The sequence below is a fragment of the Micromys minutus genome (genome assembly GCF_963924665.1).
Source record: "Micromys minutus genome assembly, chromosome: 14".
Taxonomy (NCBI): Eukaryota; Metazoa; Chordata; class Mammalia; order Rodentia; family Muridae; genus Micromys; species Micromys minutus.
Genome location: NC_137983.1, coordinates 2,955,539 through 2,969,717, shown reverse-complemented (window position 1 = coordinate 2,969,717; position 14,179 = coordinate 2,955,539). Strand labels below are relative to the sequence as shown.

Below are 14,179 nucleotides of genomic sequence, written 5' to 3'. Positions count from 1 at the left end.
AGCATGGAAGTTAATCTTATTAATTATTAAATCTAGAATCACTTGGGAGACACACCTTGGGCAATCTGTAAGGGCTTTTGTAGAGAAGTTTAAATTCAAAGGGAAGAGCACATGAAATATGGGCAGCACCATCCCTTGGCCTGGGGCTTTAGACAAAATAAAATGGAATTTTAAAAGTGAATGCAAGATGGGTGCAGGCACCTCCAGCTCTCCACTTCATGGTCTCTCGAGAACTGGGTGTTCGGTGGCTGTAAGCCTTCCCCACCAGGATGGACTATTCCCTCTCAAACCATGAGTTTGGGCTCCGTTGATGGGTGTGGCATGGGGATCAGTCTATGAAGGGAGGAAGGAAAGAGCCTCTGAGCGGCTGATTACCTGGCCTTAATGGTAGTTGATTGCATCTGCCTGGTGCCCACGCCCACAGTACCTGCTTGGTGTCTGAGCTTTGCCAGGACAAGGCTCACTTACCCAGCTGCCAGTCAGGGGAACACATGGTCCGCATCATCCAGATGGGTAGTGTGGGCTCCAGGATGGCGACTCCCATGTTGGCCAGGCAGATGGAACCTGAGAGACCATTCTGTGAGCCAGCGTAGCTGCCTGAAGCCAGACTCCCACAGAGAGGAAGGGAGGGCGTGCACCAGCTTACCTGCTGCGATCAGGATGTAAGGGTCTTTGAGAAGTGTCAAAAGTGGAGTCCCCACGGTGCTCTGAGAAAGTGAATAACATGAACCTTTCATTTTTAGAGTTTACAACACTCCTGCTTTCCCAAGATCAGAGATAGGACCTTAGACATCACTGGCCCCTTTGCTGTAGAGACCAGGACACTCAGGTCTAAGAAAAGGAAGTGACTTGTCTAGTGTCTCAAGGAGCCATTTTGTGTACAAGTCCCGAAGCAAGGAGAGCAGACCTTGTGTTGGCTCTAATTCCCACAGGGAATGGAAGCAGGGCCAGGACTGTCAATTGGCCTTTCCACCACACCTCTCCGGAAATACCATCTGCCACCAGAGGCGGCGCACTTAACCTCAAGGTAAGTGTGGAAGTGCAACAGAGAAAAGCTCCTCAAAGGAACGAGTCCTACCTCTTCTCTAGTCGGAACTACACAGTGCATCGGGGGAACCTGAACACGCAGGTTAAAATGCTGTCCTAGGGACCAGTCTTGGCAGCTCCTCTCTTACGGCATTACCTTTATACCTGGTCGTACCATCATCCTTTTGTTGTCTATACCCGAATTAGTATCCTCTCATCTCCAGAGTTCTCTGTCTTACCGGTTCTTCATGACCAAGTTCAAGTTCCACCTTTCCCACAATGTTTCCTGACTTATTTCCTGATCGCTGGTACGAAGTTCACTCTATCACATCCGAGACTAAATAGTCTGGACACGACAGTCACACAGGACGAGCAAACCACAGTGGATACAAAGAAGAATGCAAGCCCTGCATCACAGGGATGTAAGGGCTGTTGCTGGGGCTGAGGAAAGAGCTCAGAGCTCATCCAGGCTGTACAGGACCCTGTGTTTTGTCCCCGTTACAGCATTGCCAGAGGCAGGGAGAGGGGAGATTCAGGGAGAAGAAAACCACTTCCAACATTATAAAGTGTATGTTCACGCTGTTGTTTACCAAAGCACTGTTTGGGATGCGGGCACGCTGAAGACCACCTAAATGCACAGACAGGAAACAGAGTGAAACATGTTCTGCTGGAAACATGGACCACACAGCTGCAAAACGACCAGGTGGGTTATTTTTCAGGATCCATTATCAACTGAGGGAGAGTATAAAGAATCGTATGGAGTCTGCTGCCTTTCATGGGGAAAAAAAACTAAGGGCAGTAAAAACATTTATAAGCCATTTGGGAGAAAAAAAAACAGAAAAAATTAAAGTGTCCATTTGCAAGAGATATAGGTGAGGGAAGAAAAGAAAAAAAAAATGGCAACAGGGAGATTAATATCCTTTGAATACATCCCCAAAATACTATGCTAATGCTGTGAGGTGACTGTGTCCCTGCCAATTAAAACAACAAAGTCCTAACCCCTAACGCACTATTCCGGTGTGGGATTTAAAGGTAGGCATTAGAGTGAAGAAGGCAGTAAGGATGGAGCCGTGATTGGATCGGACTGGTGTCCTAACTGGAAGAGAAAATGACAGACCCCTGGGCACACCCGGCCAGGAAAATGTGAAGATCGGTTTTAACTGTTACTTTGCCACAATGTAGCAGAGCCTCTTAGTGATGGATTGTCTGGATCAGGTGAGCTTGTGGGCACATGGGTGGGGAGGTCTTGACTGCCCTGAGGAATATGCCACCAGCCTGTAAGTCGGTGGCATCGTTGCCTGGTTTGGGTCCTGAACTGTAAACCAGAGAACTTGGCATTTATTCTCTCTGCGCTCGACTGTGGGGGTGACATGACTCTCGGCTCGAGTTCCTGCCCTGACTTCAGTACTAATGTGGACTGTGGTCTGAAATTGAGTCAAGTGAGCCCTTTCCCCACTAATCTGCTTGTATCAGTGTGTTTTATCACCACAACGGAAATAAACTGGAACAGAAACGGGGAGGGGACCCCTGAGACAATGTGACCAATCACATATCAGGAGGAGGTGTCACAGAAGGGATAGGAGTTAAGTCACCAGTGCAGGATTGCACAAACACGGAAATACAGATGTTTAAATATCATCGATACACATGTATTCAGAGGAGATATAGACCGAGGGAACCAACTGCGGGGGCTGTGGAGTGAGCTGGGCGTGGAGGTGTTGGTGCACACTGACCTGTGTGTTCGATCGCTACCGTGGAGAACGGTCACTGCGCACACTGCAGTGTGAGACGCAGGTGGAGGAGATCTCTCAAGGCTTCGTGTGCGCTAATCAAGCATTCTTCCATCTCAGCGGCATCCAGCCTCAAGCTTTTAAGTGTCAGTTACACATACTCTACTTTCTTACTGTCACAGCTGGTCTCTTCACTGAGTATTCAGTGAGACTGCCAGACAGGACACTCAGTAAGATAAAGGTAGCGCCACCTGGATGAATATCCCCAGGCCCGGCAGCTAGTTACACAAATGGAGCTGGGACCAAACACCTTCCAGGCCTGAAGTCTGAAGCAGACTTTTGGTGCTTTTCTCTAAGGAGCTTTGGGTAGGTGGTGACGTCTAGACACCTTGGTAGCAGACTGCAAGAGGTGTCATCACTGAAGGGACGGTACTCTTAGAACAGAGCAGCAATTGTCCCACAGTCCCAAATTCTTTCAGGGGCATCTGCATCTGTGAAATGAGGCTGAAAATAGTCATTCCCTGGAATTTGTCATACAAACTACAGATGGTGTGCTAGACAGAGCTCCTAAAACATCAAATGCCCAGGACTTTTATATGTGATTTTAATTATTTTTCAAATACCTTGATCTACTAAGCCTTTGAGTCAAACTTTCTCACCACACACATCCTCATTTTTCCTTCTGTTTTTTTTCTCTTTTTTTGCATTATTTTTTTCAAAATGTTTTTATTTGTTTATTTGTTTGCTTGCTTGTTTGGTTTTTTGTTTTGTTTCTAATAGGTTTTTCTCTGTATAACAGAGCCCCCCTGGCTGTCCTAAAACTCGTCCTAGACTAGGGTGGCCTCAAACTCACAGAGATCCACCTGCCTCTGCCTGCCAAGTGCTGGGCTTAGAGGCATGAGCCTCCACTGCCTGGCTTGTGGAGTTCTCTTCAACAAGACGTAACCATTTTCATTTTGCTCCTCTCCTTCCTTCATTCTTGCACCCTAGCCTGGATAATTCCCTTTTTCTTATACTGCACAGATGTCGTCACATGACCATGTACACACGTGTGGACGGCTTTCTTCTCCATCTTATTTTCTACAGTTTTCCTGTGTTTGTTCATTAATTTCATAATTAGTGTTTAAATTGACATTTATGGTCTCTCAGCTGATATTCTAACAATTGCTTAACTGTTTTGCCCATGGCCAGAAAGACTATTTTTTTAACCAGCATTTCATTCCTCAGTATAATACTGCCATAAACACCTTCGTTTTGTTCAGGGAACTTCGCTGTATACCCCAGCCTGCCTCAAAGCTGTGATCCTCCTGCCCCAGCCTCTTTAGTACTGGGCTGCAGTCACCTGCCCCACTCATCCTGCTGGCTTTGCTGAAATGAACCTCTAACCCCTTTAAAATGGTTTTCCTAAAATGATCCCTAATGTTAGGAACAATGACAAGAAACTGATATCCTCTATAGCCCTTAATAAATAGTACATTCACATGTTCTGAATTTTGAAGCTGTCCATTTTGAAAGTTATTTTTTAAATGATTATAATGGTAGCTGGAGACAACGCTCAGTGGTTAAGAGCACTTGGTGCTCTTAGGGAGGAACTGGATTCAGTTCCCAGTACTACATGGTGGCTGACTCTAGTCCAAAGGATCTAGCGCCCTCTGCTGGCTTCCACAGGCATCAGGCACACACACACACACACACACACAATACATGTAAAATAGAATAAATGTTAAAAAATAGAATAAAACCTATTAAATGTTCCATAAGAATTAAAAATGTAATATTAGTGTACTTTTAAGTAAACAATGGTATGCTCTTTTTAGAACACTGGAGGAAAACATCGAGTAGGAAGTAAAGGTCAATAAAGTAAGATAATGGAACTATGAGCCTACCCGGGCCAACCTTCAAAAATATTCTGATAATAAATTAGCCCTCAACTTCTTTTTCTTACTTACTTACTTACTTGCTTATTTATTTTAGTTTTCTGAGACAGGGTTGCTCTGTGTAGCACTCACTGTTCTGAAACCCATTCCGTAGACCAGGCTGGCCTTAAACTTATATTCTGCCCCTGACCCGCCCCTGCCCCGCCCATGTCCCGCCTCTGCCCCGCCCCTGCCCCGCCCCTGCCTGCCAGGTGCTTAGGATTAAAGGCTTCAAGACCAGCACTCGACCAGCCCTAAATTTTCTATTCAGAGTATATATCTTTTAAAAAAAGAAATATATCTTTTAAAAAAATAAAAGGAGAAGAAAGGGTATTCAGGGGGCTTTGGAGGGAAGAAAGGGAAGGAGAAAATGATGTATTTATATTATAATCTCAAAAACAAAAAAAAATAATTTTAAATCCTGTTACAACAACAACAAAAAAGTGGAAAGTAGGTCTTGTGGCTCTTAACTATAGTCCTATACCTCGGGAGGCTGAGGCAGGAGGATTACCATTGAATTCAATTCCAGACAGAGCTACAGTTTGAGGACCTGACTCACAAAAAATCCAGAATAAATAAATAAACCAGAAAAAGAAGAAAACGATGCAGGGGGCAAAGTGCAGGTCCAAAGGCTTGCAAACGCCCGGGCTGCCGCAGCCACTCCCGCTGCGGAAACTCCGGGGGTGGAAGCTCTTCCTTACCCTTTGTTCCATTTCTGGCGGCACTCTTCCGGGGGCATGACACCCAGGACCGCACTGACCTGCCTTGCTTCGCTCGCCTGCCCTTCCCGCTGCGGGAAGGGGTGGGACTGACGCGCCCCTCTTCCTCACTCTGTTACTGCGGCCTCAGTTTGCTTTGCTTTTAGGTAGAGCTTCCTTCTCTACGAAAGCCTTCCTATTTTTAGCTTCTTGATCCCTTTTGATTCCCTAGTGTTCCTGGCTTCTTTTCCTCACTCGGCTGGTCACCTGGTCACCCCTAACCCCCATCCCCCTACCCTCCACCTCCACCCTCACCCCATGACACTACAATCTGCCCTGTTTTAACTCTCTCCCCCTGCTTAATGAGGGGGATTGCTCTCAATTTTCTCTATACATTTCTTATTTCAGAATCAGACATTGTGGTAGCCCCTATAATCCTAGAGCTCAGGAGGTAGAGGAAGGAATTCAAGGTCCTCTGCCGCATAGTGGGCGTAACCAGCCTGGGCTCTGTGAGACTGGGCCTGGTTTGGTCCTCGGAAAATCATCTTTAGCCTTATTTTGCTGAGCATTCTTAGAGGCAAACGGTGAAGTAGACACCGTCTCTGGATGTCTCCCTTCACTGCTTTAGTTTTGTTCTCTAAGATTTTCTTCCTAATTCAAGGGAAACTTCTTTACAGTGTTTCCACTGGCCCCAGTATGGTCATCCGCAGTATGTTCTGTTCTATCAGCTTTGTAGAGAAGCCCTCCTCCTTGCTCGTTGTATATAGGATCTCCTCAAGCTCAGACACACCCTTGCTTTCCCAATGGCGCCCGTGTTTCCTCCGCTTGTGCTGCTCCAGTCCCTTCTCCTTGGCCTTCAGGCCGTTCACCCATACCGAGAGGACCTGGCCTAGGAATGCTGGGCACATTTGTTCCAGCTGACACTACTGCTTCTGTCAGAGGAGAAAATGCTTGCACCCCAGTACCTCCCTGATCAGTGCTCACACCCTGGACCACCCCTCAGTGCTGGGCCCATCTCCCTCACAATACAGCTCAGAGCCATCTTTGGCTTAGAGTCAGATAAGCATTAACTCTGATATTTATTAACCATGACCGAATGGTGTTTAACTGGGGACACTCTTGGAGCAGGTTGTTGGGAGGCCTATGTCAACTTCTTCATCCCTTAGAAAACAATTCTTTCTCCAGCCACATTTCCATCGTTGTCCAATACCAAGGCTACCCTACATGTAGGCCTGCCTGGAATCTAAATCTGGGGTTCAGTTTTCCTGACTTCCCCTTTCTCCTGGGCTCAGCAATGCTATTTGTCCTAGAATGATGGCATTTCATGACCACTTACCTCAGGTGACACCTTCGAAGGCCACAGGATGCAAAGCTGGAGAGCTGAGAACAAAAAGGAAACAGGGTGGTTCTGTTTATTCACCAATTATCTGCGCTTCTACTAATGGCCACACAACTACCACCTGACCCATCTACACACGTCAAGACAGACACCATGACATGATACACTTCCAACCCGAGCGGAGCTGTCTGGAGACACCCTACCTCCGTCCAGAAGTGCCAAGAAGGCCAAGATGAGGAATGGTGAGGACTTGCCCACAAATTCATACATCACACTTCCAAAAGGTGCTCCCACTGAAAGGAAAGGCAGCACAGACACACCGGCACATGAGACTTGTCCACATCACCTATGCAGCCTTTTCTGAAGGCCTTTAGGGGCTACGCTCTCCTGAGGCTGGGGGCACAGACGTGGAGAGGATTCAGTCTCTGTTCTCGAGGACTAAGACCTTTCTAGTAAACGAAACGTAACAGGGCAGTGTAGGGGAGGAAATGGGCAAGTAATTGAAATGTGGCAAAATGCTCAGCCGTAAATGGCCCTGTGCACAAAATACCGTGCTGTGCTAGTGAAATGATCCAGAAAGGCCAGGCGGTCACAAACTGGTCACAAGTCTGCTGCCCTGGGGTGACGTCCAGGTACAAGCCTGAAGCGTCTAAAAGTAGGAGAAGGTTGATGTGAGGGGAACAGGAGTGTTTTGAGGGGAGATGTGAAGATGAGGCTACATTAATCAAGGGCTCCAGATGTCCCAATGAGGTATCTGCTGGGCCTTGTTGGCTATTGAGAAACATGATGCTTTTTAGCACAGAAGAAACACTACCTGTTGTAGGCGCCGAGGGATTTGTTGGGTGGTATGGATCATGAAGGAAGGGGGGTATGAAAGAGAACCAGTAAAAGGCAAATGCCATGTTCCAACCAAAAAAGAGGGAAAGCTGACCTCGAAGGGTGCTAAGGGATGGAGCACATTCATTCTCCTGATCGTGACTGTGTGAAGGCGTCTAATATGACCCACATCCCACGGTGGATATCATCACGGCTACTAACAAAGAACAAGGCTTTCTTCCCTCTCTTTTCTATCATGGTGGCTGGTAGGGCACAGGTCGGACAAGAAAGAGACTTGGGTCTTCCCTCAGCCATCTTGTAAACTCCCTGATTGCAGAACATTGTTGAAAGCTGCAGCGTCTGCGCCATCTGCACCAGCATTGTGCTTGGCCTGGAGAGAGTGCTCAGCAAAAGGAAAGCTTCCCCACTTAGTCAATGTGAGGTCTACACCTCAAGGAAAACATAAGCCTGTCGGAGCTGGGGCCTCTGAGTATAAAAAATTACTTTTGATAGCTCCTAAACAGTTCTTATTCTTATCTTTCCCCTGGGGACAACCATTCATCCTTCACAAATTGGTAATGAGGATTAAAAGAGATTTAGTAAAACCAGCAGGGACTCTGGCAAAAGACCAACTCTCCTGTGGAAAGTACCAGCTGTGTCTTGGGTGGTCACTAATACAAGGACACTCACTCTCTTGAACACACTGGCCTTCAGGACATCCCCTCCTGCATTTTGCAGCTTCTTAAGAAGAAAGAAGTATCACCTTTCCCTAGTGAACACAGATGGGCCAGGAAGGCACAGAAATGACTTGTTTTCCACGACAGGAGGTACCTGCCTCCTGGAGCCATCTTTAGAGTGTGCAGTGCTCCATCTCCTGAGCTCAGATCTTTGTCTAGCTGCTACTTACCCAGAAGCCCCAAAGCCAGGCCCCCCAAAGCAATTCCCATGGCTCTCCCTCTCTCGTAGTTGTCAGTATAGACACTGGCCAGCATCCCAAGCCCTGAATAGAAAATAATGGTTAGAGTTGGCCTATGGGAGGTTACTGATTACTTCCCACAGCCCTTGGTTCTATCTGTAATAGCTTGAGTTCTGGCCTACACTGGATATTTCATTTGAGGGATTTTATAAGACTTAGCTCACAGTAGGTCACAAATACTGTCCCCCATAGTCACCTCTCTGTTCTCTCCTACATACAGATTATTACTTTGGTGTTGACATTGTTGATACTGTTAAAAATGAGATGCCTTAGAGGAAGGGTAATATAATAATACTATTGCCTGGTTATTTCATGTTTCCTAGGGTTTTATCATTTCCTTACACATCTCTCTGCATGAGAAGGTCACAGACCAAGGAGGTAGAGAAAGGAAGACATTCGGGTGGACTATTGTATTCACTATGGTACTCAAGGAAACACATGAAAATACTAGGCACCCGGGGGAGATGGGCTGGCAATATCTGCCAAGTATACCATCATGCCATTCAGCTGTGTGAGTGGCACTCACAGCAGCCTCCTGGGATACTGTGACACTTTTGCTTATCAATACCTAGAAAACCCCAATGACATTACTGAAATAACAATTCCTATTAAATTAAAAGCAATGCAAAGAAAGGACTGAAGAGCAGTAGATAAAATCCTGACCGTAGGCTTGAGCTGGCTGCACCTGAATAGCATCATCCGTAATCAGTTCTTTCCTGAATCACAGTTGTTACTTCCATGGGTGGTATTCTTAATCTCTTCATATAAATTTTATTAAGTGCCTAAAGTAGTGGTATGAGGTCTCTCTCTCTCTCTCTCTCTCTCTCTCTCTCTCTGTGTGTGTGTGTGTGTGTGTGTGTCTGTCTGTCTGTCTGTCTGTCTGTCTGTCTGTCTGTCTGTCCATGTGTTGCAGTATTACCTGCAACAGATGAAAATGAAGATCCAATGCCTTGGAGAGTTCGGGCCACAAACAGCAGGACATAGGTGCCAGAGAAAGCAAACACTGGGAAAGAGAAGAGGCAGAATGACCTGGGTTCGGGTGAAGAGAAACCTCTCCCGTAGATACTAGTAGGCTGCTTGGGCCCCTGTAAATAGCCCCTCACCCACTCTTCTGTAAATAACCCCAATTCATAAAATAACTTGTAGCAGGGGGACTCCTTGGGAAGAGAAAGCACATGAGTGGGAATAAAGGTGAATAACAGAAGGTAATTAGGGAGGTGGGTGAACATCATCAAAAATGCATAATATCGTGCGTGAAACTCGTAACAAAGCCCACTGTTAGAGACTGGGATACTTAGTTAACTGTCACAGTTACACTGGGGATCAACTGAACAGCCCAGAGTCATTTGGGAAGAGGTGACCTCAGTTGAGGAATTGCCTAGACCAGATTGGGCTGTGGCCGCGTGTATGAGACGTTTTCTTAATTGTTACTTGATACAGGAGGGCCCAGCCCAACTTAAGCAGTGCCATTCCTAGGCAGATGGTCCAGGATGGTATAAGAAAGGCAGCTAAGCAAGCTATCCGGAGCAAGCTAGTCAGCATCTTTGTTTCAGGATCTCTTCGTCAGTTTCTGCCCCTGGGTTCCTGCCACGGCTTTTCTCAACCATGGACATCACTCTGTAAGTCAAACAAACCCGTTTTTTCACCAGGTTGCTTTTGGTAAAAACATTTTACCACAGTAACAGGTAACAAAATAGGATATTAATAAAGCCATTTTTTTTTTAAAAGAATGATTTTTAGGCCAGAGAGATAGCTCAGTGGGTAAAAGTGCTTGCTCCCAATCTTGCAGCATGAGTCCAATCCCTGGGACTACATGGTGGGAGAGAACCAACTCCTGTGAGCTGTCCTCTTCCTTCAATGCACTCTGTGGTATACATGTAAAGCATAAATAAATAAGTAAACATCAAGAAGTCCTTTAAGAAGACAAAGAAGGGGGAGGGGAGGAGGGGGAGGTGGGCTCCGGTAGCAAGCTGACTCAGATCCCATCGGGGATGTCATTCTGGGCATAGAGCAGAGATGAGTCATTGTTACATAGACCTTAAGTGTACATGATAAGATGAGACACGTTATTTCGTAGAATTAACATTTTTAGGGGCTGGAGAGATGGCTCAGCAGTTAAGAGCACTGGCTGCTCTTCCGGAGGTCCTGAGTTCAATTCCCAGCAACCACATAGTGGCTCACAACCATCTGTAATGGGATCTGATGTTCTCTTCTGGTGTGTCTGAAGATAGTGACAGTGTACTCACATATATAAAATAAATAAATATTTAAATAAAAAAGAAATGCATGTAAACAAAATGCCAATGTACATAAAAATAAATAAATTTAAAGTTTGTTTTAAAGTTTTTTTAAAAATTAGCACTTTTAAATATAACAGTTGTGATTTATTAAATGGTACAGGTTGTGCTGGACTGGTAGCAGATGTGAAAAAGAAAAACACATCAAACTCACAGTCCTGAAGACAGATCCTCTACTAGTGACCAACACAAACAAAACTGAGAGGCAAACTAGAGTGCTGTCTCAAACTAAATTACAGGTTGTGGAGGTTGTGTTGGTAAACCCAGACATCCCTCATCCTTGTCTCCCAAACAGTATCTCCAAACAGGAAAAAAAAATCCTTCTCAAGATGTCTGAACCAGACAAACTAATCTCCTGACCACTCATTATAGGTGTCTTTGGCTGTGTTTTATGAGCTTAGTTGCAGCCCAACATAACCACACCCAACTAAAGCACACATTCTTGGTCCCTACTTTCTTGGCCCGTTCTCAGACTTTCTAATATCTAGTAAGCTCAAACTCCACCACTTCTATGTCCTTAAAGAATGAAATGCCCAATTTGGCTTGCTTTACCTGAAACTCTTTCAGTTTCAGAAGTAAAAGTCACATTGTACAAAATTGTGGAAAAAATAGGACAGTTGGCCATACTATTGGAAAAAACTATCATTTTCTTTTCCCTTTTTCTGAATTAATATGGGCCATTGTTTGATACATTCACAGTTCCCAGAGAGGAGCTCCAGAAGGGAGTGATAGGCATCAGCAAACTCTTCATAGTAATTTTGCTTGTTGGAGACAGGGTCTCTTGTAGTGTGGGGCTAGCCTTGGACTCACTATAGCCAAGAATGACAATGACCTTCTAAGAGTCCTGCTTCTAGTTCCCAAGTGCTAAGATTGCAGGCCTATACCAGCACACCCAGTTCTTGCTTACTATTTTTTCAAACCCTAAGGCTTACGGAGGCTATCCTAACACCAAAATATATTTTCTTTTGTACAGAGTTAGGCTAACTCATTAGAACAGCACTAGTAACATCATAGAAACCATAACTGTGACATCATAGAAACCATAACGGTGGCATCATAGAAACCATAACTATGACATCACAGAAACCATAACTATGACATCATAGAAACCATAACTGTGACATCATATAAACCATAACTGTGACATCATAGAAATCATAACTGTGACATCATAGAAACCGTTAACTGTGACATCATAGAAACCATAACTGTGATATCATAGAAACCATAACTGTGACATCATAGAAACCATACTGTGACATCATAGAAACCATATCTGTGACATCATAGAAACCATAGCTGTGGCATCATAGAAACCATAACCGTGGCATCATAGAAACCGTTAACTGTGACATCATAGAAACCACTGTGGCATCATAGCAACCATAACTGTGACATCATAGCAACCATAACCGTGGCATCATAGAAACCGTTAACTGTGACATCATAGAAACCACTGTGGCATCATAGCAACCATAACTGTGACATCATAGAAACCATAACTGTGGCATCATAGAAACCATAACTGTGGCATCATAGAAACCGTTAACTGTGACATCATAGAAACCACTGTGGCATCATAGCAACCATAACTGTGACATCATAGAAACCATAACTGTGGCATCATAGCAACCATAACTGTGGCATCATAGAAACCACTGTGGCATCATAGCAACCATAACTGTGACATCATAGAAACCATAACTGTGGCATCATAGAAACCATAACTGTGACATCATAGAAACCATAACTGTGACATCATAGCAACCATAACTGTGACATCATAGAAACCATAACTGTGACATCATAGAAACCATACTGTGGCATCAAAGAAACCGTTAACTGTGACATCATAGAAACCATAACTGTGACATCATAGCAACCATAGCTGTGGCATCATAGAAACCATAACTGTGACATCATAGAAACCATACTGTGGCATCAAAGAAACCGTTAACTGTGACATCATAGAAACCATAACTGTGACATCATAGCAACCATAACTGTGACATCATAGCAACCATAACTGTGACATCATAGCAACCATAACTGTGACATCATAGAAACCATAACTGTGACATCATAGAAACCACTGTGGCATCATAGCAACCATAACTGTGACATCATAGAAACCATAACTGTGGCATCATAGAAACCATAACTGTGGCATCATAGCAACCATAACTGTGACATCATAGAAACCATAACTGTGGCATCATAGAAACCATAACTGTGGCATCATAGAAACCATAACTGTGGCATCATAGCAACCATAACTGTGACATTATAGAAACCATAACTGTGACATCATAGAAACCATGACTGTGACATCATAGAAACCACTGTGGCATCATAGCAACCATAACTGTGGCATCATAGAAACCATAACTGTGGCATCATAGCAACCATAACTGTGACATCATAGAAACCATGACTGTGACATCATAGAAACCACTGTGGCATCATAGCAACCATAGCTGTTATTGAACACATAGTGAGGCAAACGGAAAAGCTTTCAATCTACTGCTTCTTGGCAGAGGAGCAGACGAGAATTTCATGCTGAATAGCTTGGGTCACAGATACACTTCATGGTTTTATTTTTCAGATTACAATTCCCAAGGCAATCAATCACTACACCCTCCTCTACACACATGGATCATATTTTACTCTTTATATCTGTTCTAGAAATTTTAAAAATGAATTTCTAAGTCACATTGGATGACTGTGATCCTTAATTTGCTCTCTAACGCAAGCTGAACTTACGAAAAACCAGTGAACACTGCTAATCTGAACTCCCTAATTTTCTTTTCTTATTAGTAAATTTTGTTCTGCTATAACTTCGTACTCTGGTCCCACCCCCTCGCTCTCCCACCCCCTCGCTCTCCCATTGTCCTCCCAATTAAACCCCTATAAATCCCTTGCCTTCATTAACTGGTCTTGGTTTTGTTTAGTGTCTCACAGAGTTTGATGAGGATCTTCTCTGTGACCCCAAGTTTAGAGCTAAGCATCAGAGCCTTGTGACTTCATTTTCTTTCCTTCGGTTATAATTGCACAAGTGTATTTCCGGTGTCAGCCAGAATGCCAATCTCAATCTCTTGCATCTGTAAATGCATCCTACTTCCTGTTGAACTTTGCACTGGATCAATTCTTATTCTGGGAGGGAAGAAAAGCTCAGGAGGATGTGTGATAAAAAAACTAAGAAAAAAATCAAAAGGGAGAAGCTGTGTGATTTGGAGCACAGAATCAGCAGAGAAACCAATGGTGGGTCCACAGGTGCCTTCCCTACATAGATCCCCCTAAAGTGGACACCCCGGGGGCTTCCTCCCTGCGTTTCTCAGGCTCAAACATCAAGCTTATTCACCTCACTGTATTGACTCCACC

General features: G+C 44.6%; 1 protein-coding gene across 1 annotated transcript in view; it reads right to left on the bottom strand.

Moving 5' to 3' along the window:
• Window positions 1–14,179, bottom strand: part of SLC18A1 (solute carrier family 18 member A1) — a gene marked incomplete at both ends in the record, with an annotated part of 30,721 nt that overhangs the window by 12,934 nt on the left and 3,608 nt on the right. Inside the window, 6 exons of the mRNA XM_080928851.1 lie at window positions 469–564; window positions 647–707; window positions 6,707–6,750; window positions 6,913–7,002; window positions 8,433–8,525; window positions 9,421–9,504. Coding sequence (XP_080784977.1) covers window positions 469–564; window positions 647–707; window positions 6,707–6,750; window positions 6,913–7,002; window positions 8,433–8,525; window positions 9,421–9,504 — 468 coding nt within the window. The remainder of the gene's footprint in view (window positions 1–468; window positions 565–646; window positions 708–6,706; window positions 6,751–6,912; window positions 7,003–8,432; window positions 8,526–9,420; window positions 9,505–14,179) is intronic.